Source organism: Lagopus muta, chromosome 17 (assembly GCF_023343835.1).
Source record: "Lagopus muta isolate bLagMut1 chromosome 17, bLagMut1 primary, whole genome shotgun sequence".
Taxonomy (NCBI): domain Eukaryota; kingdom Metazoa; phylum Chordata; class Aves; order Galliformes; family Phasianidae; genus Lagopus; species Lagopus muta.
In genome coordinates this window covers 10,096,498-10,123,452 of record NC_064449.1, presented here as the reverse complement: position 1 = coordinate 10,123,452, position 26,955 = coordinate 10,096,498, and the positions used below count along the sequence as shown (strand labels likewise).

Sequence of the window (26,955 nt, the reverse complement as noted above, 5' to 3'; positions counted from 1 at the left end):
AGCAAAAGTGCTCACAGGCACACCTGAAACCTGACAGCAGGCTTTGGTTGCTGGGGCAGAGCCCCTCAGAGCCCACCAGACGCAGTCTGTTGAAAGCACTGAGGTGTTGTGCTTCTGTTGCTTTTTCTTTCCTTTTTTTTTTTTTTAAAGTTACCTTCGTACAATCATCTATGTTAGCTGGTGATTTAAGCCATATGTGCTGTGCATGGCTGCAGTCATGCCTGCTGCTGCCAGGTCTGCAGGTTGGCTCCCAAGGGCTGCGTGCAGATGTCGAATGCAGGCACACAGTGTGCAGCTGTGCCATCCCATCCTGAAATAGAAGTCTTGTCTTAAATATAATGACTTGAGTGTGGGTAGACAATATTATGATAGATAATATGCTTATTTTGATAAGTGGAGTCCTGTTCCTGGGAAGAAGCAGCAGAAACTCACAAGAAAAGAACTAACCCAGGAAAATGAGACGTGACGGGCTGAGCCAGTGGATGAGCAGTGATGATAGATAGCACTGAAACAGATCTGCAAAATGCACTTGGACTTAATTTTAAAGATTCTTAATATTCTCGTGAGATCTGTAAAAGTCTCCAGGATAGACTTTACACCACTTAATATTGTTATTTATGTTCTGGCCACAGACAAAAGGGCTGGAGTAAGGGGCCAGTACTTCAAGTGAAAGAAATCCTCAAAATAAAAGCGAGCAAAGAAACCTGGGCTCTTTTGCTTTGGAATAATGACTGTCCCAATGGGATAATTAATTTCTCTTAGAGGAGCTCGTTATTTTTCAAAGATATTATACTTATGCAGATTTAACTGTAGAAATATTATATTGTTGTAATTTCTCCAGTGTGATGTAGCTCTAATTACTCACTGCTCAGAGCATGAAAAGGAAATAAAAGATGAACAGCACATTAATTCTTATTTTTAAAGCAAAGAAGAAAGATAAGTTTTAAAAGAAGAAAAGCAGAGCCTTGTCACAGGCGGGGAGCCCTGGCACAGCTCACACAGAGGATCTGCACCAGCACAGTTTCTCCCAGGGGGACGTTGCCATAGGTGAGTGACAGCCTGCAAAGAGTGCTGGGGAAGATTTGCACAAGATACAGAAGATTAAAGAAGCATGGCCTGCAGCACCTGCTACCGAGCACAAAGCCAACATGCTGTGCTTCTGTCACCTCTTTCTTGGGAACAGCTCAACCACTGCCACCTGCCCAAAGCACACACCTTACTGCAGCTGCCCGCGTGAATTTAGCACAGCAGGAAGAGCTCTGTGTAGCTCAGGCAATGCTGGAGCCAATTTCCCCTGCAGTTTGCCCCACTGGAATTGCAGTGTGCCTACAGCAAACCCCTGGAGTGAAGAAATCCAGCAAACCTCACTCTTGGACATGCCCACCTGTATTGCTGCGAAGAGTCTGCAGTGGTTACAGTCCAAAGCAGCACCAAAACATCCATCCATCAAGTTAGCTCTAGGACAGCAATTATGAAGGGTTATCATGTGCTGGTCATTGAGGTGTGATGGGATGCTGACAGCTCCCTGTGTTGACGAGAGCTGCAGTGTGTGGTTGTCAGACTTAGGGAAATGAGATGCACTTTGGGCCAGGATTTCTAAATCTGCCATCTTACTTTCACATAATGAGGACCCAAAGATTCTTCATGGGAACAGTTCTTCTCTCACAGCCATGCAACCTTTAAAAATACTGCTGCTACCAATGGAGCTTTCCCTCAGCCCTTGAGCACTTTCTGCTCTATCCTCTGGTCTCCTGCACAGCCACCCCAGGTGCAGGTCCTGAGGATACAGGACTGAACAAAAGCAGAATGAGCTCTGCCAGCTGCCTACCTTGCTTCTGACTGATGGCCTCCATCCCCCTCCACCACCAAGAAGGGAGATGATTGAATTGCTGCCCAGCTTCTTTGTCGTGTGCCTCAGCATCCCACCAAGCATAGGCACTAGGCCACGTAGCTTTCATCACCTGCCTGACCTTTAGATGCAAGTGTCTCAAACACTGGGGAGCAGAAAAGGCTGCTTTGTCTTGGGCAAGCATTGCCTTCATCTGCAGGGAGCTGAAGGAGCATTCATTAGGCATGTTAGGCATACTACCAAAATTGAAGAATTGGATTCATAACTTCACTGTTTCCCATAAATAAGCCTCAGCTGCTACATGACTGGAAAAATCCTTTACCTGAGACCCTAAGGCTGGTACCACACAAGGCTCTTTTCCTTCCGCCCTCCACGCTCACTCCTCCAGCAGATAGATACCTGAACTTAAGGAAAAATGTTTCATTTTAAGAAAGTTGAGGGATATCTTTGTGGTAAGCAGAGACAGCAGGTACCTGCTCACCAACCATACGTGCAGATGGCTTGGCAGATCCAAAATTGCAGTGCAAGGAGGAACTGAAGGTTTTACAGGGGAAATTATTATTGTCAGTGTTTTATGGAGGAAATAACCCCATAGAACGTATTTTAAGGTAGTAGTTTAGACAGGAGCATGATAACATCATAAAGCATAAGAGGAAAACTTGAGGCATTCAAAAACATCGGGGGAAAAATGAGAGTGAATTACTGCCATTTCACTTCTCCTGGTTATTTGTTGTCTTAAATGATACCTGTGCTTATGTTTGTAAATATATTTCTTTAATTCTTTTTAGATAACATCTACAACTGGAAGGGCTCACAGTACTGCTGTGTTAAAGAACAAAGGTGGCCATGACTGTTCCCAGGCAGCAGCCAGAGCATGCAGGTAAGTGTGGCACAGCCAGAAGGGATGCAAGCATTCCCAGCGTAAGAGGACAAGCCTGAAAGTCAGTCTGAATTATATTTAAGCAAATCTTTGGGAATTTTCCTCACTTTTTTGAAAATATGATGAACATTCGCCACTCTTCTGAGGCTCTAGTTCAGCATCACTCACCTGCACAAGGACAAGTGGGTCTCTCCCTGGAGAACAGATTCCTAGGTGCTCTGCTGTAGCCTGGATGCTGAGCTCAGTGGGACTCTGCTGATTTCCACCATTTTCCAGCACTATTTAAGAAGGGTGTCTGCAGTGAAGCACCTCCCAAGGTATTTTCACATGAGAACACCCCTTTCCCAGCAAACTATCGGGATAGCATGAATTATTTTAATGGCTACATCGCTTCAGCCAAAGCTTCCACCATCTGCTGTACATTCTAATTACAAATGCAGAAAGCATAATTTGCAATCAAATCACATTAAAAAAAAAAAAGAAAGAAAGAAAAAGAAAATGAGCAATTAAAATGCACATTGTGCCAGGCAAATCCACCTCCTCAGCCAGTGCATCCACCACATCACTCGCCTGTTACAGACAGGGGCGGAATTAGTCCCAGGCCATTGGAGACTTCAGTCCTGCTGGTTTCCCTGACAGCAGCTTCCAGGGCTTGATCTTCTCATCTTCCAGGGATGCTCTGCAACTCCAGCCTATTGTTGTATTTGTTGGTGGCTTGCTAACCCTCAGGGTGATTTTTTTGGGGGGGATTAGTTTACTTTTCTAGTGCTTAGACAGACCTTGTTGTCCCTGCCTCTTCTGGGGTTCTCACAGCTCATGTGTCAAGAAAAGCTGGAGCATTTCAGAGCAGTATGCAGGGATTGATGCTGACACGTTTGCCAGAAAACACCCCAGGCTGAATTCATCTTTGGTGCGGCACTTCTGCACTTAGCAAACTTATCATCCTCTCTGTAACATTCATTTTGAAATGCGCATTAACATTCCAGCATCGTTTATACTCAGTAAGTAATCCAACCCTACCGAGGGCTTTTCGCACACGTTCAAAAAAAGTCTCTTGGAAACATAGCCATGAGGAAGGGCTGGAGCCTGGAGGGATATATGGAGAAGGGAGGCTTTGCTGGGAGCTGAGGAAGCCTGTGGCTGCTGTGCTTTCCCCATGAGATGGAGGACAGACAGCTCTGCCCAACATACGCTGATGCTTTTAGGCAGCCCAAAAGCACATCGTGTCCAGCCCTGGGAATCAGGGTCAGCACCCTGCAGTGGCTCACAGCAGAGAGAGGAAACTTTGCTTGGCTAATTCAAAGGAAAACTTTGCTCAAGGGATTCAAAGCTCTGCTTCTGAAGCGCCTGCAGCCCCTTTTCATATGGCACACTCCCACTCCTGTGTGGGTGGAGAAAAACTCCTCTGAGGCAGCACTGCAGTCTCCCTCTGATCTTCTTTCCTGCCTGTCCCTTCTCAGAGCCTTTAAAGTCTCTCTTTTTGGCAATAGCAGGTTCCGTGCTGGAGCTCAGGGGACACACAGCAGGCAGTTCCTGCTGTCCCCTGTCCATAGCAGTTCTGTACAGCACAGCCAGCTTGCACGGCAGCACTGAGGGCCTTACATACACACAACTGACTCCTATTGCATCCTTTTGTCTTGAAAGTATGTATCATCTTACCACAGGTTAAGAGCTCACAGCTAAACCTGACCCTACTGCTCGATGTTGGCACTCAGAGGCAAACACACAAAAGCTAATTTTCACTTCTGGTGCTCCAGCTATAAATGAATTCTATTTTCCCCTCTATAAGGCTGCTCAGGTAATCCTCCCTCACCTGCCTCTCAGAGTTGCTCCCTGAGATCCTCATCTGCAAGGAGAACACAAGGCACCCATACCTCCTCGGAAATATTTCAAGGCTTCACAACAGTTTTACAATATCTTACAGCAAAGTAGCAGATGGGATTCTGGACTGATCAATACCCTAAGTAGAGCCAAGTGCCGGATCACTGATCTGAACTGAAAGAATAAATGGTGAATCAAGGGAATACACAAGTACTATCAGTTCTGTAAGGCAATAGCAGTGCTGTGTTCTGTGAGCTCTCTGCTTCCTGGAGTTGTGAGGTTCCTGTACGGTGAGCTCAGCATGTTCCAGCAGGGAGGCATTTCTCTCCCTGCACCAGCCCAGCTGCTATGCCTGAGGACCAATCCCAGTCCTGCTTACTGTTGGTATTTTGTTTAAGCTATTTGGGGATTGTAAAAGCCAAACAAAGCACATGCAACAAGTTATAAATTCAAAGGAGATCTTTCTAAGAGCCCAAAAGCAGCTAACTGTAGTTATGGTTATTATGCAGAGACAGACATAAAACTATAAAGCGAATCAACATGTTTTATGGCAGTTATTCGACAACATGCCAAGTCCATGCAGTTAGCTATTACCTTTCTACAGCTTGCAAAGATGTACCATAGTTGCAGCTTAATCTGGAATTTTATTAGGTAGTTATTTTAATCTCACTTTGATAATGGCACTCCAAACAGTGATAAAACAAAGGAAGATCATATTTAGACCAGCAGTGTTAGAAATAATGTTAGAAATACCTAAAGCAGAAACAGAATCCAGCTATCTGTTCTGTTTTGCTGTACTCAGTGGGAACCATCGAGAGCCTTTATGAAGCATTCTGTGAGTGATAAAGGCATAGCTCCTACTGGTGGCAGAGACGAGTGCTTAATTGGATGTTCCCTGTCTTCATTACTTATCCACATGAACATTTCTCACCCATCACTGGTTTGAAAGCCAGCAGAGGCCATGAGACCATATTTTCTGAGCCTACACTGAGTACCAGGCACTTATCTGGCTATGCAAACTCCTCCATACGTTTTGCCCAGGTACAGTGCTTGTTCCAGCAAGACAAACCTCCTGCATCATGAGCTCCTACTCCCTTATTTTATCCTGAGGAGAATCTGGGATTCTTTTCTGAGACCAAACAATCTCAGTGCTCCCTGCATCACTATGGTGGGACTGATGCTAGGAGCACACCGCTTTTCTCTCTGATCATCTTTTAGGTTCACACAGGAGTTATTTAATCTGTTCTTCTCCATGACCATGCATGCTCATGGTTCAAAAAGCAGATTTTTCTACAGCCTTGTAACAAGGAGATAAGAGACTGGCAGCAGATAAAACTACTCAATAGCAATTTCTGCTGCCACGACTGCACAGAGCATGAAGGGCAGCAGCTCCATTGAAACAAGGGACGAGCACAGGGTGCAGGCAGGAGCCAGCCCTGCAGCTGCTCTCTGGGGTGGTGATGCTACAGGGAGAGCCGTGCAGGATGCTCCCAGCAGAGCAGCCGTGCTGGCTGCTGAGGATCAGCTCATCCTCTTCCCCACCACCTGCTCTCTGCAGGTTACACCATAACAGACTGCCAGGACTACAGCCTCAAGCATAAGTTACCAATGACAGCAGCACCCCCAAGGAGGAGGACCTGGAGCTGCAACCTCCCACTCTTTGGCACAGAAATAGGAGAGGATTTTTGCTGGGCAAACGATCCCTGCTGTATAAAAATATGAAATTTGTTTCAAAAGTATGAAATAAAGAGTTTTTCTTAAAACCAAGCCATAAATCTGTGGGCATGCTGCAATAGAATGAAAGCTCTCATCAATATTTATACTTAGCTCTTCAAAGAGTACAGGAGCTCATTTACTAAATATCTCTGAGAAACCAGGCCTTCAGCCAGACAGAGGAAAAGGAAGCATTTTAGCCAGGCAGGATGTCTGTCAGGAATCATCTTAATAAGGAAAAAGCTCCACGGGAGAGCACTGTTTCTCAAAGCTGCCCACTACTGCTTCACACATGATGCACCAAGTGCAGGACACCAGGCTCTGGGAAAGGATGCACCAGCAGGGGATCTGTCTGCAGATCCATTCCAGCTCCTGTTGGTTTCAGTGAGGCTTGGAGCCACCCCATGGAAATGTCAGATATCACTGATACATCAAACACGAGATCAGCATACACCGACCCTTGGATCCAGCCAGAGTAATGGAAGCACTTCATGAGGCCCCCATGATGCATAACCAGCAGCCATCCCCATGGCCTGCCCACAGGCTGGCAGGTGGTCACAGATTGCATCAACATGTAGAGACCTGGCTCTTCATCACTACTAGATCATGAGACCAAATGCCCTCCAGGTGGGAGCTGCAGTTTTCATCAAGTCTGTTTCCAGCACAGCAGCACATGGCATCTCCTGTGTCCTGCTGCAACAATTGAAACGTAAATCCTCGCTCTCCCAATCCGCAGGAAATTGATACAGGCAAAGGCAGGTGATGATTCATTCACTTGCTATCTCAGAGCCCAACGCTCTTTCCCCGAGAGCAGCACAGGAATGCACCTTGCCACCCACCTAAACATTTGATAAAAGTTGAATACAACTACCTGTGATTGATGCCTCTCCTCACATATGCACTCCAGCCACAATCTGGATAATGTGTAGCGTTATTAAAGCATCAATTATCTTCAGTACAAGTGGAGCTACGTTAACAGGGCTGCAGTCTGTTCATTTTGATAAGGTTTTCTCTGTTCGTTTATCAACAAAATAGGGACACCAGCAGGGCAGGGATCCTGCAGGGTTTAACTCTGCTGGGATGGAGTTGACGCTCGCATCCTCCTAAGTGCACTGTCAACAACAACACCCTGATGGAGAGGGTTTATTTCTCAGCAGTTTGGCACAGCAGCCTGTGAAGAGCCAGCGTTCATCTCTGACAGACACTCCAGCTATAAGGATGGGGTGAGCTCACTGGGTTGCAGTGTGGTGCCAGTGCCTGACCAGTAGCTCCAGATCCCCAAGCAGGAGGGTCGGAGACACCAGGCTGAGCAGCTGATGTTCCCAAACAGCTCAGGTTCTGCTCCTCTCTTGTGCATACAGGATGGTAGCTTAGAAACCACAGGGAAGCAAGGCAGTTACCTCTGAAGCCATGCACTAACCACATCACCGTTCAGCTCTGAAGAGAAGTTTCCCTCTGCTGTTTCTCTCTTCTGGATCTAAGAGTTGTGGCTCTCTCTCCTTTCGAAGCCCAGGGACAAGGCTACAAAACTACAGAAAAGCAGTTCCTTTTAGTTACAGACCTAAAAGTTCCTTCATAAACTACACCCAGATAGACACTTAGCTAATTAATGACAGAAAATCCCCACGTCCAATAGACTTCAGTTAATGAATATCGATTGTGATAGTGCTGGAGAAGGCTGCTGTCAGTCAAACTGATGTCTGGTAGTCCTCTTTTGTCTGAGCAGGGCTGTAAACTGCACAAGAGCTCATTCGTTCTTCAAAACTAGGCAGCAGAAAGGTGGTCACAGCTGCACTGCAGCACTAGGAGACCACCTTAACCTTAATGCTAATAGCAGCTGGTCATCAAGGCCAAGCACTCCTTATCTGTTGGCTTTCTGAACACTTGTGAGCCTGTGGGACAGGCCCTCTTGAAGCTAAAGCAGAGTTTATCAGCAGACTGTCCAGCCTGTGTGCACTGAGAGGAGCAGCAGCCACTAACCCTCCAGGCCACCCAGAGCTCCACAGAGCAGAGGACTCCCATTTGGCTAAGAAGACGGGCAGGGATTCCTGTTGGACACTTCCAAATACCCACCAGGGATGTCCAAATGTGTGGTGTGAAATGCTATTTTACAGGCACATCTAATTTCTTAGCAGGCCACAGCCAGCCTACAGCCTAGCCTTCTTACGTTCCCCTGTGCTGGAAGAGGACAGGTGAGCACTGACTGCCCAAGTAGATAGCCCTGTATTTCAGAGCAAGCCTGCATCAATCTCCAGCTGCATTTGCACTTTTCCGTCTGTTTACAGTCACTTCCCTCTATCCCCCAATGAACATCTTAAAAGTAAAAATCTAAGCTGATTAACACAAACACCACGGTCACCTGGACCTTAAACTCACATGATAAATCTCATCATGCTCCTGATGAGCAGTGTCACCTTTTACCTTTGGGCTAGGATGACTTTAAGCAGCTTTTAAATGAATGAAAGCTCAGAGAAAGAACCAAGAGCAGTCCACTGCAAACTAGAGACCTTATCACTGTCCTCTGGTGGGGGAATAAGGCAGTAACAGGTCAGGCAGGCAGGCTACGTCAGTGTTTTCTTAAAACCACACTTTCTGCTCACTGAAATAACAACAAAAAACAAAGCACAACAGCTCTGTCTCCTTCCCTACATCTGATAACAATCAAATAATAACAGGAGTGACTTCTGTGCTCTGTGCCTGGTACTTCAGTCTGGCCTTCCAGTTAATACACGCTATGATTAAAGCATCTATAATCTGCAGTCCGTGGAGACCTGTAGAGCACAGCAGCAGCGGGTGTGCAGCCTGATAAGGGTTGTTCACTCTGTGCAGATGAAACTTTCAATATTTATAACTGCTGATTTTTTTTATCCTGATACCTCCTATCGAGGGAAGAGGGTGAAAGTTTAAAGATAAAAGCTTGTTGAAAGACCAGGTGGAATGTTTTCCCAAGGACAAGCAGAGGCTTACAGCTCTCTTCTCCAAGGAGGTTTAAGGACATTGCTTGAGGATGTGCAGCATCAGAGATGGGGATGAAGTCTCTGGACTTGTGTAAAGGCCATCCAGGGTTTAAGCTGTCAACTCCACTGAGAAAGAGCTTAACCCTTCTTCCAGCTACAAGAACCCACGATAACTCCCACATTTTCCATACCATGAGACCGTGACTGTCCATTGCCCAAACAGTTTAATATTCGTGTATTAAAAAAGAATCCCAGCACTCCCATAGTGCCAGTACTATGGAAGATATGAATGACATTGTCTGGCAGTAATCTCAGCAAAACAGAAAGATGCAGAGAAAGGTATTCAACGTACACACATTTCTATGGTACACCATTTCATTTAAATGATGATACACATACATATGCATGTCCTTTAAATGTAGTCACTTGATCCGCATTTCTGCAGAGTAAGAGCACTTAGATATTTAATAAACAGAAACACAACATGGGTATAAGGAGACACATTTTAAAGCTGGAACAGGTTAGGTGAACCTGAGATATCTCTAACTGTAAGTTATCATCTCAGCTAATCTGTCTTTATCACACTAAATGGGAAAGCAGGCTGGCCAGGGAGGAGAATGCCATGCTTTTTCGCAATAACTTTGTCAGGTTCTTTAAAAAATAAAAAATAAATAAAAGGGGGAAGAAAAAAAAAGTCCGGAAAACATCTGACCAGAGCTACAAAGTACCAGAGGAAAAGAGGCAGAGCTCTGTGCACTGAGGACACGTCCGTTGTTTAGAAAGCATGAAGACAACTGGATGAAGAAAACATAACGCAGTGTGCCTGAGACAGCTACAGATTTTCCTGATTTATACAGATTTGTCTGCCAGAAATGAGCTTTCTTGGCCTCCGGACTGGATTTTTCCCCTCCACAATGAGATAACAATAAGTCGGTGAAAATAATTACCAAAATGGTCCTGAGTTCATTTGCATTCTTAACAAGGAGTTTACCTCAAACCAAGGCAGAGCACTTAACACCCTGGAAAACACTATCAGAAGGAAGTTCTGCATGACTTCTGGAACCATATGAAAAATCCAAATTAACAAAGCCATTCTAATATCAGTGGGGTAGTTAAAACTTAATTAGCACCTGCATACACACTGGCCACAGCTTCTGCAATGCCTGCAGGTCGTGAGCAAAACTACATTAAGCTGCTTATCATTCTGAAGCAAAAAATCAAGGATTAAACTACTTTCCATTGCACATCAGTTGGCCGCCCTACACAGTCACCATGATTATGCTCATTGCCAAAGCTCACGACTATTTTGAATTAAGAAACATTACAGCACGAGATGAACATACGTGAAGGAACATTAGCAACACATTATTCATGGAATTACTGAGCATCACCTGAGAGATACTTTTTGACAAACCTAAGCTTTCCGTGTATCAACATGGGCATGTTAAGACCGCTGTATAGAAGCTAAGTCATCTCTCTGAAGTGAGTTTAAAAGTAAATATGAAAAAAAATGTATAATTAGAATATGATGTTTACAGTTACCTATTGAGGTCACTCACTAAAAAATGGTTGCTGGCTCTTGTATGAAACAAACACACGTGAGACGTAGAAGCAAGACCACCCCTCCCCTCAGACCCTGAGTGGCAGCAAGGCACTGTCAGTGCAGTCACTGATCTCAGCCAGCACCTGAGAAAAGGGCCAACAGTGAACAAGTTCAGGAAACACATTACTTTGAGGGGAAACGCCTCCAAAACACCAGGCAGCAGTAAGTAAGCATGGGACATGCGGAACAACGAAAGGAAGTCCGTACGTAGATACTGGAAAAGGTCACTGAAGAAGGCTGCTCCTTTTGAAGGCAGTCCAGCTTTCACCACTTAGAGATATTTCAAAGGCAGAATTGTCCAGCAAAACACGTGAGTTTTGTGCAGGTCCTTAAGATCCGTGTGCTGTGCAGATGTGTTTTTAATTGCATCAATCTAAGGCAAAGTGTTCTGCACAGATATCATTTTTCTTCCCAAACAAACTTCGTACTTGCTCAAACTCCAACGGCACATTAGCAGATGTTTTCTTTATTTCTTTATCAAAAAGCTACAAAAAGAGAAAATATTGACAAAATTCAGTACAAGTCCTTTACCACGGCTGATACCAGTGCTCAACTCTAACATCATAAAAGATACAACAATAAACCTTTTAAATACAAGCCTGCCACTACTGCTGCCAAATGCTCTGCCTTTTAACTGACATCTTCCCCTTTTTCCTGGCTGTAGGTAAGCAAAAGTCTGCCTCACTCCCTCCTCAGCAGCAAGGCTGATTACCAGGACATGGCTATTGCATTCAGGAAGCAGTCTCCCTTCCTCTTATTGGAATCATTCACAAAAGCACAGCATCACTACCTCAGAAGCTGAGAGCTCCAAGAGTCCCGATATGTCATCCTCTATTTCAGACAGCGACTGGTTGAGGATAGCAGCTGCCTGGGCCACATCTGGATGATAATGGTTTTGTAGAGACTGCAAGAAAAAGAGGAGAAGGTCTAATGAGCACAAGGTAACACACATCCATCTGGCTTTCCCTGTGTGGGAACAAACAATCTAACAAACCGTTTGGTCATGAACATTAATTCTGGCAAAAGAGACAAGTCTGCTGTACCGTGTTACGATGCAGCTTCAAGAAATACGGATTTTAGCCACGCTTGAAACATATTAAAGCACCCTTTCACCAGGTTCACATTCAGCCCAAGACAGATGGACTCCGCCACTGGCCATAGCTACTACAGTGCACACCTCGATTCTGCTACCTTCCAGAGCCCTGATGCTGCATCTGAACTCCTGCTCTCCAGCAACACCCACCTTGCACAAAATCCCTGTAGCATTTAAATGGAATGTGATAATCCTACCTCTAAGGTTTCAGAGTCACCAGGAGTAATTTAACTAATTTCAGCCTTCGTACACCATCCTACAAATGTTCCAGGTTAAAAGTTAACCATTTCAATCTTCTCCAGCATTTTAGAAGTCATTTCTACAGGTTGACCTATCTGTGCTTAGTTTCCATCAGTGCTCATCATGCTCTTCTCTCCAAAGCAAATAAAACACCTCATACATTCGCCACTATTTACTCTGTTTCAGCTATTCACAGCCCACTTTTCAGCTGCATGATCAGATGTGTACTCAGAAGACTCCTACTAATTAGCAGGCACTAGTTGTCATGTGTGTAAAATCCTGCCTCTTACACTAAGGATGGAAAAAGATGCAAAGTAAAAAAGTAGCCAGAAGTTCATCTCATCTGCAAGACATGTGTCAGCAGGTTCATAGAAGTGATGCTGCTGACTGCCAAGCTGTGTCATTAAAGCAGCAAGGATGACATTCTCCTGAACATCTGTGTATGGTACCTTGTTAGATGACATACCTGAATCTCCCAGAGAGAGCTCTCCAAAGCCCTGCTCTCAGATGGCTCCTCCTGCTCCATGATATATGGATCTTCTGACAGATCTAAGGAAAGAGATACAGATTTCATACCTCCTGTGATGTCCATAATGCCAAAGGGAACTCAGGGAACCAACTGGGGCCGGGATCTCTCCAGGGATCCTGCTCTTCACGATGCCTAAAGGTGTAACACAGAAGTCCCCCCTTTCCCTCTTACCTTGTGGCCCATTTGGTCTGTGCATCAGCACTTTGCAGGCCGGATGCCTCCGAAAGAGATTACAGATGAAAGGAATGACCATAAGCAGAGCCTCAGGAGGAGCAGTGAGGGCCAGCCGGGCCAGGCGCTTTATGAATGCTGCCACCAGGTATGCTGGCAAGTGACTGTGGGGAAGGAAGAAGAAACCAGCATGTCAGAGTTCCAGCAAGTGAACCAACACACTCATCAACTCAGACAGCATGTCAGGTTAAGGACCAGTGGGATTCTTCAGCTTTTTGGACTGTGCAGTGAAATGGAACTACACAGCAAAGAATCATGATTTCAAGCAGTTACAAAGGGTCTTGTGTGCTGCCTGGAACAAATTTGGGGGCATTTCCATTCAGTGCATGAACAATCTCAGATCAGTTCGTGATTCAACCCAGACGCGTGGCACCACTCCAAACACTTGCTGCAGCCAAGCACAGCTCTTGTACACGGTCATTCACACTGCTGTCTTTATTCAGTCATTTTATAAACTTCTGAGTGCTTGGCCAGGCAACCTTCATTATATTTTTCTAATGTAGTTCTGTGGGTTTAATTAATACATGTGCCATGGTGTTAAATTTACATAATACTTCTAGAGCAAGCAGTGCAGCTGGTAATGGGAACATAAAGCTGCTGGAACGTAAATGTGCAGAATAGTTCTCTTTTATGGTAGAAATGCAAATTTTTAACAGCAGTCAGCTCATGTAGGCACGTTCTTCAGGTCAGCAGAGCTGGGATGAAAGATGACAATTTTCAGCCACTCAGCCTCCAGCCTTAGAGCTCACTACACCTGCAAGGCTCAGCAAAGCCACCCCAAGGTACAACCATCTGCCAGGTCTTGTTACTCCCTCCAGAGAACACTATGAATACAAGGGGGATGGTATTAAATATCATGTGCTGAGCATTATTCTTGGTTTATTTTACAACATACGATGGCAACTATATAACCAGCTGCATATCTAGTTTCTTCCCTGGGCATAATGACAGCATCGAGACAGAGTGTCAAATGCTTTATGTTTCAATATTACATGTCTGCAAAAAGGTCATCAATTTCTCAACAGATTTATGATGCTGCGTCTATAAAAAGCCTGCGAATGTTCCTTTTCCATATTCATAAAGACAGAGAGAAAAAGCATCACTTCCAGCCAAACTGGAATACAGATCAAAATACATCCGTAATGATTTGCCGATCAAACTCAGATAATGAACTGCATTTTTACGCTCTGAAACTAGACAGATGTGTGCTGCATCTTCAAAACCATCACAGGAAGAATTACACAGCACTGCAGTAACACTCTTGAATTCAGTTTTCTCAATCAGAAAACAAATTTAATTCAGCAGGCACTCTGAATACATTAAATCCAGACATGGGAGACTGTTCAAGAACAGATTCTGGCCAACAGGAAAGTAGGAGCAAAATACATGTATGTATATAATAGAGGTTCTACTTACGACGAAGACAAAAACAGATCAGCCAAATGGAAGAAGCGGGCTCGGTACTTCACGTGATATATAGAAGGGTCCAGAAGGCTGTACAGCTTTTTGTAGAAGTCAGGGTATTCCCTATTGAGAAGGCAGAAAGGAAAAAGACAACATCCTTCGCTGATCAGTGACATACAGCAGGACCACACTGTGTCTATAAATGCCTCTGTGTGTTGCCCATAAACCACCCCAGACTACTGCTGTGCTGTGAGTGACTGTTGAGCTTTCCTTGGTTTGTCTTCACAGCCACCACTTGAAATCAAGCTGTAAAGTGAACTTCTGGCTGGTGCAGTGTCCAGCTGTTCAGGAGATGTGAAAACACATCCACTGACTGCAAATGGCACAGGATCCAAAGACTACAGTGCTGCTACACCATCAGATCAATGGAAATTGATTTCCAAGAGCTGAGCAGTCTGAAGAAGAGGGTATTTAGGCCAAACTATCAGAACAGCTCAGCATCCAAACAGCTCAGCTTCTTGGGCAGGGCTTGGCTTCCTCACAGCCAAAGCCTGAAGATGCAGAGAATTCTTTTCAGTTCTGTTTACATGAAGATGTAAATGCAGACAGCCATGTCCCTTTACACAACGTGCTCCTTTTACTTACAGATTATGCTGATGAATCAGAATAAACAATCCATTTAAGGCTAGAAGACTAATTGCTCCACCTGTAAGAAAGCAGGCATCTATCAGTACAATAGATAGATAAAATGATCAGCTACGAACTGTTTCATTATTTAACCTTCCTGGAAGTAGCACAAAACCAACAATGTCTGTAAGTAGAGGCAGCATGATGGCTGTAAGGTGACAGAAGCTCAGCCAAAAGCTTCCTAAGGATCACAGGTTACTTGCATAGATTAAGCTGTAGTTTAGAAGAACAGAGAGACACAAACAGTCTGCTTTAATTTCCCAAGAAAGCTACAGTGGGAAGGAAAAGACCTCCTCAGAAAGACCATTTCTAAAGGAAACTGCACACCTTGTTTCTGGATACAGCCCAGGAATCAGCGGTGATGCCTGAACTGTGTGAAAACGAAATCACTCCAATATTCAACTCTTTGCAAATTAAAAAATGTAATCTTCCTAACACGTAACAACCAGCAAACATTGACAGATGCAGGTAAACATATCTCACTTTTGGAGACAAGAGAATTCATCCCAGTCCCTTAGCTTCATCCCACCCAAAGCTGTGGTGTTGCAACCAGCAGCCCTCCTAACTACATATGTACTGTGCTGCAGAGAAACACAAAGGCTAAAAGCCTGTTTTTGCTCACCTACTCCATAGGCCACTGTCAAGAAGTCTATCATGAGAGTGGGCTCATTCATATGAGGCAGGATGGAGTCATGCAGAATAACAAGAACTTTTTTGTAAAGGCTACTGGGTAGCTGTGAAGGACAAAGCAATACAGTCAAATCACCAAAATGAGAACTCAAAGAGCAACAGCAACATAGGGCTCAAAAAGACAAGGCAAGCAAAAGGGAACATGCGAGGACAAAACACAACGGTTCACAGCAACAGATGGGAGAGCATAGAAGTGACACCTGACAACTGTGTTCATTCTAAGAAGTGGGTGCTCAGCTGGAAGCATCATCACAGCTCAGAAGGAAAAGCAGTAGGAAAGTCACTAATAAATAGGCTCGGGAACATTCAGCTCGGAAACAGGAGTTGTTATGCTGCAGATAACTCCTTATGGGCAGGCTTGTTTAAGGTGGAGAAAAAGGCTGAGTAAGAAGAAAAAGACCAAACATGAGGTAACGTCCCCTTGCCAGGAGAACAACCCAGCAGAGGTGGTGACTGCGCTGATCTCATCTAATAGCAGAAGCACAGAGGGGTCCTACCAGGAGCACCATGCAAAGGATGGCTGCAGCCTCTAAGGATTGGCAACTAGAAAGCAATCTGGATCAGTGACTGAAGTACCCCTCACCTGGTGCTTCAGAAAAGTGAGCCACATTCTTTCAAACGCCTGCCTGTGTGCCTTGAAACAGAATTGCAAGTAGTGAGATAAATATGGGTGGAGATGAAGTTCTATTTTCAGTAGAAAATTGAACTCTGAAACACCAAATGAACAGTTACCTGCAGCTTTGACACCTTCCATTCCTCCTGGTTACCTAAGAAGAAAGGTAGAAGGGAGATGGAACTTGAAATGGATGTTAAAAACAAAAACGATGGCTTGTTCTATTTAGTAACAACCCCAGTTATTACAAATACCCACATAAAACCTAAGGAACAAAACCCACTCTGATGAAGGAGCAAACCTATATGCATAGGTTTATATGCATATACAAGGAAATTTGCATTATATTAGTCAAACTTTTCCCTCCTCCCCTAAGCTTAATTGGACACATTGAAAGTAAACGGCACTTTTCTTCCCACGCTGCAGCCCAACAAAATGAAGTGAGAGAGAAGCTTATGAATTAAGCAGAGCAAAGATCATAAATGTTCCCATGAGATGTTAAAGCTTGATGTCTGAGATTTCCCTCTACCAGATGGGTTGGGACACATCAGAATTCAGTTAATAGCATTCCAACTCAGAAGCATTCCTGTTGCCTCCAGCAGCCGCCTTCTCGCTCTGTGAGGAGCACTGCTTTCCTGGCTGTTAAGCTGAGACCAGGAGCACAAGGAGAAGACAGTGTTCCCCAAACCAGGGTCTCTAAAAAATTTGCTATAGGTTCTTTGCATTGACAAAAAGCTGTGACAGACCTGACTGCAAGTGTGTTATGCGGATTTTGTAATGCTGCTCAGAATCACTGTGCTCACAGAAGCACAATTTTTCATTAGCAAACACTGACAAAGCCTTTACACAATAAAAATCAGAGATACGATTTTCCTCTTCACGTGCAGTTCATCGTGTGGAGTTTACTAACCTTGCTTCACCATAAATTTGACCATGTCACGCTCTTTGTTCGGCATGTTAATGGGTGAAATGAGGGAAAATACATTCTGCTGGTAAAATGGCAGCGGCCTCTATAACAGACAAAAAGCACAGGATCAAGCATGAAGAGAGGTCCACGCAGAGGGAAGTCACACTGGGCTTCCACAGTCCCCTACTTCCCAACCACTGGATGTACGTAGGAAAGAAAAGCTCTGATGGCTGTACTGCATGCTGCTTCTCCATCGCTGCCTTATCCTGGAGTATCACTCATCACAGAACTTACATCTGAACTGACTCTGATTTAACAGAACAGGTGGGTCCAACGAAAGAAAACAGACCCTCCCACACACTAAAGAGAATTAAACCTTTATGCCCTCAAGCTGCATATCTGAGCAAAACAGAAGCAAAAGCTCTGTGAGGTTCTAATCAACAATATACATATTGAACTATCCCCAGTTTCAGACTGCTTTCAGTCTTACACATAATTAACGTATGCTACAAACAAACAAAAAAAAGCCTTCAAATGGGTGCACTTATTACTCCTGCTTCCAAAGTCATTCCACATATCAGTAGTTCCTCCCCACTTCGCAACCGAGGTGTGTGCTCCAGAGCAACAAATAATTCACCCAGACCCATCCCACAGCCCAACTCAGCATTACCTCTTTTGTCTTTTGCATCACTTGTCCGATGCTCTCAGTGACCGCCTTCATGACGAAGTACCGAACGTCGTCATACTCCATGTATTCTTGGAAGCGAGAGATCAGCAGGGAGGCATCCTCGTGTATGGGAATTAAGCCGTTAACAACCACCTAGCAAGAGGGTGGGAGTGAAAAGCAAGTCAGTTTCTCACTGTGTTGGAGCAGATAGCTGAGAAGGCTGAGGGCAACCCCTGTCTGGTGAGCAGAGCTGTGTCCCGCCTGCAGTGCTCACAGCTGCCATGATGGGTGCTTCCAACACATCTTACACCGTAACTTAGAAATGATACAGTGGCTGAGCCAGGGGCAGCAGCTTCCCTCTTACCTCCCCCCAAAAATCAGAGCTGATGCTTCAGAAATACAAGAATCCAGCCAGGCCCCACACAAGGCAGCTGCTCCCACACCACCACCCATCAAGGGCAGCACCCTACAGACGTTTCCACCACTGGAGCCCACATCACTCTTCTCCACTCCAATCTCCTTGCCTGAAACCTCAGCTCTGCAGGTTCTGCGGCTCACCTTCAGAAGATGGCGAGGAAAAGCGATGCTGCCCTTCCACTGCTCTGCGACCAGCGGGTATTCTGCCTCCACCTCCACAAACTTCATGAGGGTGCAGAGCGATGATTCCTTTAAAACACAGATTAGAAAAAGCCCCGCATCAAGGAGCACGGCGGTACTCGGGCCCGCAGGTGCTGCTCAGCACAGGAAGAACGAATCTCTTCCGTGAGCCACGTGGATGCCATCACCATCAGAGCAGAAGGGCGTTAGAGCCCCAGGAAGCCCCGCGGCATCCCGCACCGAGCGGGGACTGCTTCTACCGCACAGACCCGTACCGCAACGACAGCCCACAGCTCACCTTCACCCGGAAGGAGTCGTGGCCCAGCAGCTCGGACAAGCACTCCACGCAGTCGTCGTAGCGGTGCCTCATCCATATTTTGTATTTATCCTCAGCGCTGCAGTTCCCTGCAAAGGCGCGGCGCTGACGCTCCCACCCGGCCGGTTCCCGGCTCCGGCCCCATCCCTGCCCCGGCCCATCCCCGCCCTCCCTTCTCACCGCTCAGCGCGTCCTCCTCCGCAGGCAGGCTGCCGGCCATCAGCTCTCCCCGCCGCAGCAGCGCGGCGAACAGCCGGCGGCACGTCCGCGCGGCGCACAGCGCGTCCTCCTCGTCCTCGGCCTGGGGAAGATCGGGGCCGTGAGCGACGCCCGGTGCCGCCCCGCGCCGCGCTCCCTGCCCCCCCCACCCGCCGCGCCCCGCACCGGCAGCAGCTCCAGGATCTCGAAGACGCGGTTGGCGTTGCCGCGGCCGCCCAGCACAGCCTCCAGGCTGGCGGCAAGCGCGGGCCCCGCCATGCTGCGCTGCGGAGCTCCGCCCAGAGCGGGGTCGGAACGCAGCCGGGTGGGCGGGGAAATGACGAGCAGGACGAGGGCGGGTTACAAAATGTACACTTTATTACACCTTCAGGTGGGATACAGCGCGATTCCTCGCAACGCCGCTGGGGCGGCTACAAACGCCCGGAGACGCCCGATAGCGAAGGAACGGCGGGCGCAGCTGCAGCGCGGAGCCAGGCTGCGTAACGCGGTGCTCAACGGATGGCGGCGCAGGGCCTGGGCCGTGGCAGCAGCGCAGGTCAGCAGCCGCACCGCCCCGCCTCGGAACAGGCTCTGCTCTGAAGAGTAAAAAGATCACAATGAAAAAATAACTTCAAAACCATCCCGGACAGGAATAGTGTAACTTTGTCTAGTTGTACACGTTGTGCAGCACGACGGCCAAAGGAAGATGAATCCATTTAAGCCAGCAGGAGTTTTCTGATTCCTCACGCAGTGCTGTTTGCAAAGTCTTTATGCCAGAAAAGTAAAGAAAAGCCCACAGTTCTGTGCAGCTTCTTGCTTTCTTCATAACAGTAAGGCAAACCAATTTGGAGGAAGAGGCATTCACATCCAAAATATCCACCTGAAGATACATTCATCATTAGCTTTAGTAAAAGAATAGTACAAAAGTTAGATCTCAATCTTTACACAGTTGTCACCATTTCCCCCCCCCCCCAGAGCTAAAAGCTGAGTAGAAAGTACTGAACATTTCAACATGTTGCAAGAGCAGAACAAAACCAAGTGGTTCCGTTTGATCCATGGGAGTTTCCCTGGCAGCAGTCCTGGGACAAACAGCTGCAGAGCCTTCGTTGGGCTGAACACACTGAACATATACAAAAAAAAGGCTACACTTTAATACACATCACACAGTATTTACTCAGTTCATGCCTAAAATATCCATTATCTTAAAGCGAAGTACGAGAACGAGCACACAGGGAGGGTGCTGCAGTAAACTGTACACAAAACTACTAACAAACATTTTAAAAGGCTTACAAAAATGGAGAATGAACCTTTTTTTTTTTCCTTTAATTACATATACTTACAGGTTTTCACATTTACTGGCTAAGCTTTTCAGGGAGCACTTCAAATGTAAGTTAGACCTTCCAGAGGTATCTGCCTGAAGCTAGAACAACATGCAGCTTTCACTGAGATGCAGGATACTTTGTGTTAACCACAGGAGGTTCTTTGACCAGCTTCAGCGTGGATACTGAGAGCACATCCCAACTCTAGCAAAGAACTGCACGGTCCCACTGGCAGCTTGTGGTATGCTAACACAGATGGATGTTACTGACATTTATGGCATTTCACCCATTTACTTTTGTGAAGTTGGACATAAATCAAACATTTACTTAGATTTAAGTTATCAGGTTTCAATCAGCACAGAGAACAGCAGCAAAATGCACCCATACAGATTCTGAGTGCTGCAGAGCTGCTAACACACTGAACTTATGTGAGAGTTTTCATGTCTAAGTGTTGCAGAGTCCTTCTGTTAAAAGAAAAAAAAAAGTGGTTTGACTTCATTTGGATGTTTGGAGTAGCTGCTTCTCACTTGGCTTAGCAAACAAGAAATGCTGCACTTCCCTGTTATTGCATTTAACCATTAGTTCAACTTGGTTTAGTAGGTGCCTTTAATCTGACAGTAGGTGTCCTCATTTGGACTTTTGCTTGCTGGTTCTGGGCTTCAGATGTTGCTGGTGTCTGGGCTGGATTCTGTACGCCTGGAGCCTGAATCTGGGGAGATGCCGTAGTCACAACTTGCTGCTGTATCAGTTTCTGCTGCACAACCTGAGCAGTAGCAGTTGTTGCAGGAATCACCTGAACCTGCTGCTGACCTGCTGTGGTCTGAGACAGGGTCACTGTCTGGGGTTGAGCTTGTACCTAGACAAGGCAGGAGAACAAGGCAACCATTAGATTCCCGCTCTGCAGAAGGTCTTTGCTGACTTGAATGATGAGCATCTTAGACAAAGAAGGACTGGAAGCAATACTGGCACTGTGGTTTTGGTAAGAAAGCGTTCTGTCACTTTTTCTTACAAATGATAACTAAGAAACAGGACGCCTGCAAGGCACACCTGCTCAGTGCAGATGAAACAACATGCTGCTGGATTCTTTGCAGAAGGTACGTGGAAGGTAAGAACACAGTCGATATGTAAGAAGGGCAGTCTTTGTGTGCCTTGAAGAGTTCTCCAAGAGCTCTACAGGCAATAACTCGCTGTGTGTTCACCAACGAGGCTCTGCTCCCTGCTGCTTACCTTGCCCTTGCTGCCTCACACCCGAGGTGGTGACCAGTCAGCCTACAACACTTCATCATCATTTTAACATAAACAGCCACAGATTTTATCCCACACTAAAACACTGCACTTCAAACCGGGTCAGATTAAGAGCTGACGGGTTAGATTTGTGAGAGTAACTGCTTCCTCCATCCAATATTAAAGATCCCTGCCCATCAGCAGTGCAAGTACGCCTGTTGCTAATGATCCAAAAGTTGTTCTAATCAGTGTTAAATAAAGGGAAGGGAGACAGAACCGTCTGTTCTCTTCCTCTGCTCCCAGTCTGTTGCCACATTTAGAACAGACACTGCAGCACTGACTTCTATTAAGCACTTCGAGCAGCTGTATGAACTGGAACTAAACAACTCCCAGTTTATCCCAGTTTTTGTATAACAAACTCAGATGGTATTCATGAGTTCCATTATTTGACTATACATCACAAAAAGCTAATATTTAAATTTATTTCAGCTTTAGAAAATATTTTCCTCAGTTCTTCTACATTCATGAAGAAAACACTGCTGTATCTACCAGAATTTTGACTACAGATTTTACAGCAACCTGACCTGGCTTTCACGTGACTCATTTTTATAGAATGGAAATGGTCACACCCTTCCAAAATTCCACCCGTCCCCACAAAGGGAAGATACACGCATTTCCAAATACATCAGCCTTCAGCAGGACCAGGCTTCTAGCGCTACAGGCAAAACGTACCTGTTGGGAAACTGAAACCATCTGTTGGATGTTGGCAACAGTAGCCTGCTGCTGGACCACTTGAGGAAGTTTTGCCACCTTCAGTGACCATAGAATAAAACAAAGATTTAGTCAGAATAAAACTGCTAACAGCTGCAACACAGCGTACATCAGAACCGCTACCAAGAAACCTTTCCTAAGTTGTGTTTACTGCAAGTTGGTATCTCGGCCTTCTCAGTGATAGTGCAGCTTTGTAAACGAAACAAGTTTAGAAGAGCATGTTGGAATAGCATATTTAGCTAGGAGGGAAAGAGGGAAAGGAGAATTTTCAGCTATAACTGTAATTACTGTTTCCTCTTAACTACATGTAACACTGAAGGAAGCACGGACATTCTAATGGACTAATTTATCTTTGATACAGCTTTGAAAGAGTAAGACTTCCAGTTCCTCATCCCCTTCCTTTCCATGGTTAGACTGATCTAATCATGCAGAGAATTAGGTAACCATCAGCTCCCTTTAGCTGCTAGACATCAGGCCAGGAGGCAGCACCAGAAAACAGGAAGAAATAAAGACAATTTAATTGTCCTTAATAAGAACAGTACGAATCCACTGCTAATAAAAAGGAGTGCCAGTTTATTTCTTTCGAAAAGACAAACTTTCCAGCTGGTTTCCCTGACCTGGCAAAAGGCCAGATATTCACCACCAATTAATCTTATTATAAAGTTAATTTAAACAAATATGTAACTGGAATTAACATGAGCAGGTGCTGAAGTGTTACTCCACCTGTTACCTTCAGGGTGATCCCATCACAGTAGTGTTTAGAAGCAAGGAATGGTGTTACCTGTACCTGAATCTGAGCCTGCACCTGCTGGGTTCCACCTGGCTTCTGGGTTTGGGAAATTGGGGTCGTTAAGAACTGAGTTTTAATGGCAGGCTGTGTAGTATAGGTCACTTTCTGTTGCTGCGACGTCTGCTGTTGGGTCTGGACTGTGACCTGTTGAGCATTTATCTACAGAAGGGAAAAAAGCATCAGTGACTACAAAGCATGTATTTCAAAGAACAGGTACATAGCTAATGAGATTGATTACATTACTGAAGTAAATCCTCTCAAATAAAAATAGCCAAAGGAGCTGGGAGAGAGAATTTCCATGCCTTTATACAAGTGTCCTCAAACATTTTAAAGGTTCTCTTCCCACACAGGCACAGTTCATATGGCAATACACTTCCAAAACACCACATTAATGTAACTATGTTTGTGGCTCAGTGACAGCCAAACCTATGAGATGGTGACATTTCAGGGAAAAGTGTATTTTGCACAGTTTACAATGTAAAAATGAAAGTCTCTGAGAATTTCCCAGACTTAGTTGCATTACAAGTGACTAAAGAGAGCCTTAATCTCTGTCACGTAACACAGAAGACAAAACCAACAAACTTACATTACATTTGAGGCATGAGAAATCACAAACATTAACAAAGAGTCCTCTCTAGATACATGTAAGACGTAATCAAAGGACTATTAAGTGCCCAGGAGTGCCACCACAATCCACAGCTCAAGCTTTACAACCTCAGAAACATCAGGAAACTCAGTGGAAGGGCAAACTGTGAGTACCTTCTGCTGCACAGTAGCTTGACCCTGTGCAACCTGGGGCTGGATGGCTTTCTGTTGCTGTGCTGCTTGATGATGCTTGAGCTTCAGAAGCTGCTGGACATGTAGTGGCTGGGCAACTACAGTCTGACCTCCTGAAAATTATAAACATAGTTACAACTGTGACTTTTCATTTACTGCTTTGTCCCAAGCAGCACAATCTGTGTTTGCAGGCTTTTACAGGCTTATACATCAGCACAGCTTTGAGCACCAACGACTCACTGATTTTAATTAGAATAAGACACGTGATTTTGACAATAGAGTTGCATGAGCAAGCTACAATTACGTTCTAACAATTATACTTCCTACAGGAAAACTTCTGTCTGCACTACAGGAGTCAGTTACAAAAGACAAGTTCTCCTGTATCTGCGTCATACTTAAAAAGAAGCACTTATACAGCTTTATTTTCAAAACCATATCTGGTCTTGCCTACTCATAAGCAGGTTTCTGGCTTAAGAATGATACTGACCTCCAGATTATGTGGAGTAAGCACAAGTCTCTTACCTCATTTTGGGAGCTCAGCCTCCATCACGTTACTTTACTGAAGTCTAAGTCCCACAGAAGACATTACTTGAGCACCCAACCTTTATGGAAGCGGAGTGTAAAACTGTATTATATTTTAGGAAGTGTTCTGACATACCTGCTGCTTTCTGTGGCTGCCCAATAGCAACACTGATGCCTGCAACAGTAACAGGGAGTGTAGTGACTCCTGCAGATGACACCACAGCAGCTGGAACAGACACCACTGGAGGTTTTGCCAAAGCAACCTGTGCTGCTTGTGGAGTTTGGGCCTGGATTTGTCCTTGTGCTTGAAGCTGGGAAGCAGGAACACGAGTCTAAGCAGTAAGGAATGAAGATTATTGTACCAGCCAAAAAAGTATTTGCTTCATATAACAGGTGATTAATAAGTGACAGTAGTAAATGTTTCTGAGTATGATTTCTCCTTTACACTAACACACTTGAGAGATGGGTCAGTCAATAAGTGCTATTAAAGCTACTTGTGTCAGAGGTCTTTCATACAGCCTAAGTCACACAAAGGGCACTTAGGTGCACGAATAACCAACATCCAGTTCATTTAAACCAGCAGTGAGAACAAGGTGTCTGCAGCTGTTTTAATTAAGTCAGAGACAACTTACAAGACGAGCAACTTGCAGGTTTGTCACAGTAGTGCCTGTGAGGACTGCGCCAGGACGAGGTGCTGTAACAGCAGTGAGTTGTTGAGTTTGCTGTTGCTGCTGCACTTGCACTTGTGCTGCTTGCTGTTGTGCCCCTTGCTGTGTCTGCTGTGCTGCCTGCTGCTGAGGAAGCTGTAGCTTCTGCTTCTGTAACTTGATTAGCTGCTCCTGAAAAAATACACCACTTTATTTTCCATCTTTTATAGGAATAAAGGAAAAAGAATGGAGATGGACCTGCAGCTTTGAAGTAACATTCTATGCCAAACTTTAGTTAAGGTCACAGAGCTAAGGAGCAACTCCTTCACACAACAGGTTGCCAGTGGGTAAGCAACAGTAAATGCTTTACATCCTGACGTGTGGCAGCAGAACTTCTATTTGAAATGGCTATCAGTCCTCCCCACCTTCATGAAATTTTCATAGAATCAACTGTAAGAGATCTGCATTTCATTCTAGCCCATTAAAATAGGGCATAACACAGTGGCAGCAATGCTTACTCACCTGTGACAGTTTCCCAACAGTTTTTATTTGAGCTGGAGACTGGGCTTGTGCCTGAGCCTGAATCTGAGGCACCTGCACCTGAGCAGCCTGCTGCTGCTGCTGCCTCAAAAGCTGGAAGTGAGCAGGAGTGATTGTTTTGCCAGAGAGCTGGACTGTTGGTGTTGCTGCAAAAGGAAAAGTAAGAAAAAGAAATGCAATGAGGACACTCCACATTGAATTTAATTGTCTGATTTCACCTGAGAAGCCAAGTGGTTAAAGAATGTTCTGCTACAATACATTTGTAGACTTAGTAGAGACAACAAGCCATTAGCATCAACACAACGAAAAATAACAAAATATATACTCCTTTCTTCATAGTAGTTTATGTTTGGTACTCAATATTTTACTGCTTGATTGCTAACAATCTCTTTTTAACTGTAACCCCTACGGGCTAAGCAATTCTCTACGGCAACACTTTGCCCAGAAATACCAACAAAAAAAGGTAATCTGAGCACCAACATTCAGCAAGTTAGGAATCATAGCACTGTCTCATTGTGCAGCCAACAAAGCCAGACTTTCAATACTATCAGGGTCAAGCAAACTTCAGGAGTTCTGCAGGACCCCTAGGAAACAACCCCTAAGCACGCAGTTATTACCTGGTGTCACTTGAGTCACCAGTGATCTCGTCTGGGTTTGCACAGGCGTTAAGTTTGTCGTTACCACAGCTGATGCAGTCACTGATGTCACTGCTCGGACCCCCTGTGTAGATGCTATGGTCACCAGCTCTGTGGAGGCTGCAGGAGCTGCCGCCCGCTGCTGGGTGTGCACAACTTGTGCAGCTGCAGTGCCTCCCGAAGTCTGAAGAGGAGCACAGTCACACGTTACTCTGCACAGTCTTTACATCTCACACAAAGCCATGAGCTTCCCAGATACAGAGTTTTAGAAATTGACATCAAAAAGCAAGCAAAAAAATCCAAACCTTTCTAATAAATGTTTGAATATATCTCACAGTTGGAATCTGATTAAATCTTTGTCAGGCTGATCACCAAACCCTACACTACACAAGTTTGATTTTACTACCTGTCATTTTTTGCTTAACCTTCTATAGAATTACAACCTTAAAACAAAAATCACAGTTACCTAAGCATAAAATATTAGAGGCTGGAAATTATATTGACATTGCCCATTTCTTCAGATAATGCTTTTGAAAATGGTTCACAATTAGGCACTGTCTCTTAGGTACATTATTCTGATTATCTGCCCAAGTTTATGCTGGTATTTTCCTATTGGAGAGCAGTTGATAGAGTCACGTGACACATGAAGTTTATTAACTTAACTTATATAAGAGTGGAATTTCTGATAATTAGTACAGCTAATGCAGGATACAGATCTAGATGTGCAACCAAAAT

General features: G+C 45.1%; 2 protein-coding genes across 14 annotated transcripts in view; both read right to left on the bottom strand.

The window, feature by feature from the left end:
- Positions 1 to 9,411: 9,411 nt before the first annotated feature.
- Positions 9,412 to 19,363, bottom strand: NOC4L (nucleolar complex associated 4 homolog). Its single transcript, XM_048964558.1, has 15 exons — positions 19,182 to 19,363; positions 18,978 to 19,098; positions 18,780 to 18,886; positions 18,443 to 18,550; positions 17,888 to 18,037; positions 17,221 to 17,320; positions 16,430 to 16,464; positions 16,281 to 16,331; positions 15,630 to 15,741; positions 14,966 to 15,026; positions 14,333 to 14,443; positions 12,857 to 13,020; positions 12,623 to 12,705; positions 11,614 to 11,727; positions 9,412 to 11,308 (listed from the first exon to the last, which is right to left on the bottom strand). Exons 1-15 carry the CDS (start codon positions 19,272 to 19,274, stop codon positions 11,192 to 11,194), a joined length of 1,527 nt encoding a protein of 508 aa, XP_048820515.1. The 5' UTR covers positions 19,275 to 19,363; the 3' UTR covers positions 9,412 to 11,191.
- Positions 19,364 to 19,387: 24 nt separating this feature from the next.
- EP400 (E1A binding protein p400) overlaps positions 19,388 to 26,955 on the bottom strand; it is a 47,081-nt gene continuing 39,513 nt past the window's right edge. For 12 of the 13 annotated variants that reach the window (XM_048964499.1, XM_048964505.1, XM_048964503.1 and 9 more), the window contains 8 exons: positions 26,203 to 26,404; positions 25,568 to 25,731; positions 25,031 to 25,237; positions 24,535 to 24,730; positions 23,859 to 23,989; positions 23,097 to 23,258; positions 22,271 to 22,348; positions 19,388 to 21,170 (listed from right to left, as the gene is read on the bottom strand). In XM_048964499.1, coding sequence (XP_048820456.1) covers positions 20,898 to 21,170; positions 22,271 to 22,348; positions 23,097 to 23,258; positions 23,859 to 23,989; positions 24,535 to 24,730; positions 25,031 to 25,237; positions 25,568 to 25,731; positions 26,203 to 26,404 — 1,413 coding nt within the window. In that variant the 3' untranslated portion in view covers positions 19,388 to 20,897. The remainder of the gene's footprint in view (positions 21,171 to 22,270; positions 22,349 to 23,096; positions 23,259 to 23,858; positions 23,990 to 24,534; positions 24,731 to 25,030; positions 25,238 to 25,567; positions 25,732 to 26,202; positions 26,405 to 26,955) is intronic. The other variant, XM_048964502.1, reaches the window with a different exon arrangement.

Bases quoted from the DNA above. Each gene is read 5' to 3' on its own strand.
- NOC4L (XM_048964558.1), bottom strand. From the start codon at position 19,274: ATGGCGGGGCCCGCGCTTGCCGCCAGCCTGGAGGCTGTGCTGGGCGGC. The intron at 16,332-16,429 runs GTAACTGTTCAT...TTCTGTTTCAAG, and splicing joins GGAAGGTGTCAAAGCTGCAG to GCACACAGGCAGGCGTTTGA. The intron at 14,444-14,965 runs GTAAGTAAAAGG...CCTTCTCAATAG, and splicing joins CTGATTCATCAGCATAATCT to GGAATACCCTGACTTCTACA.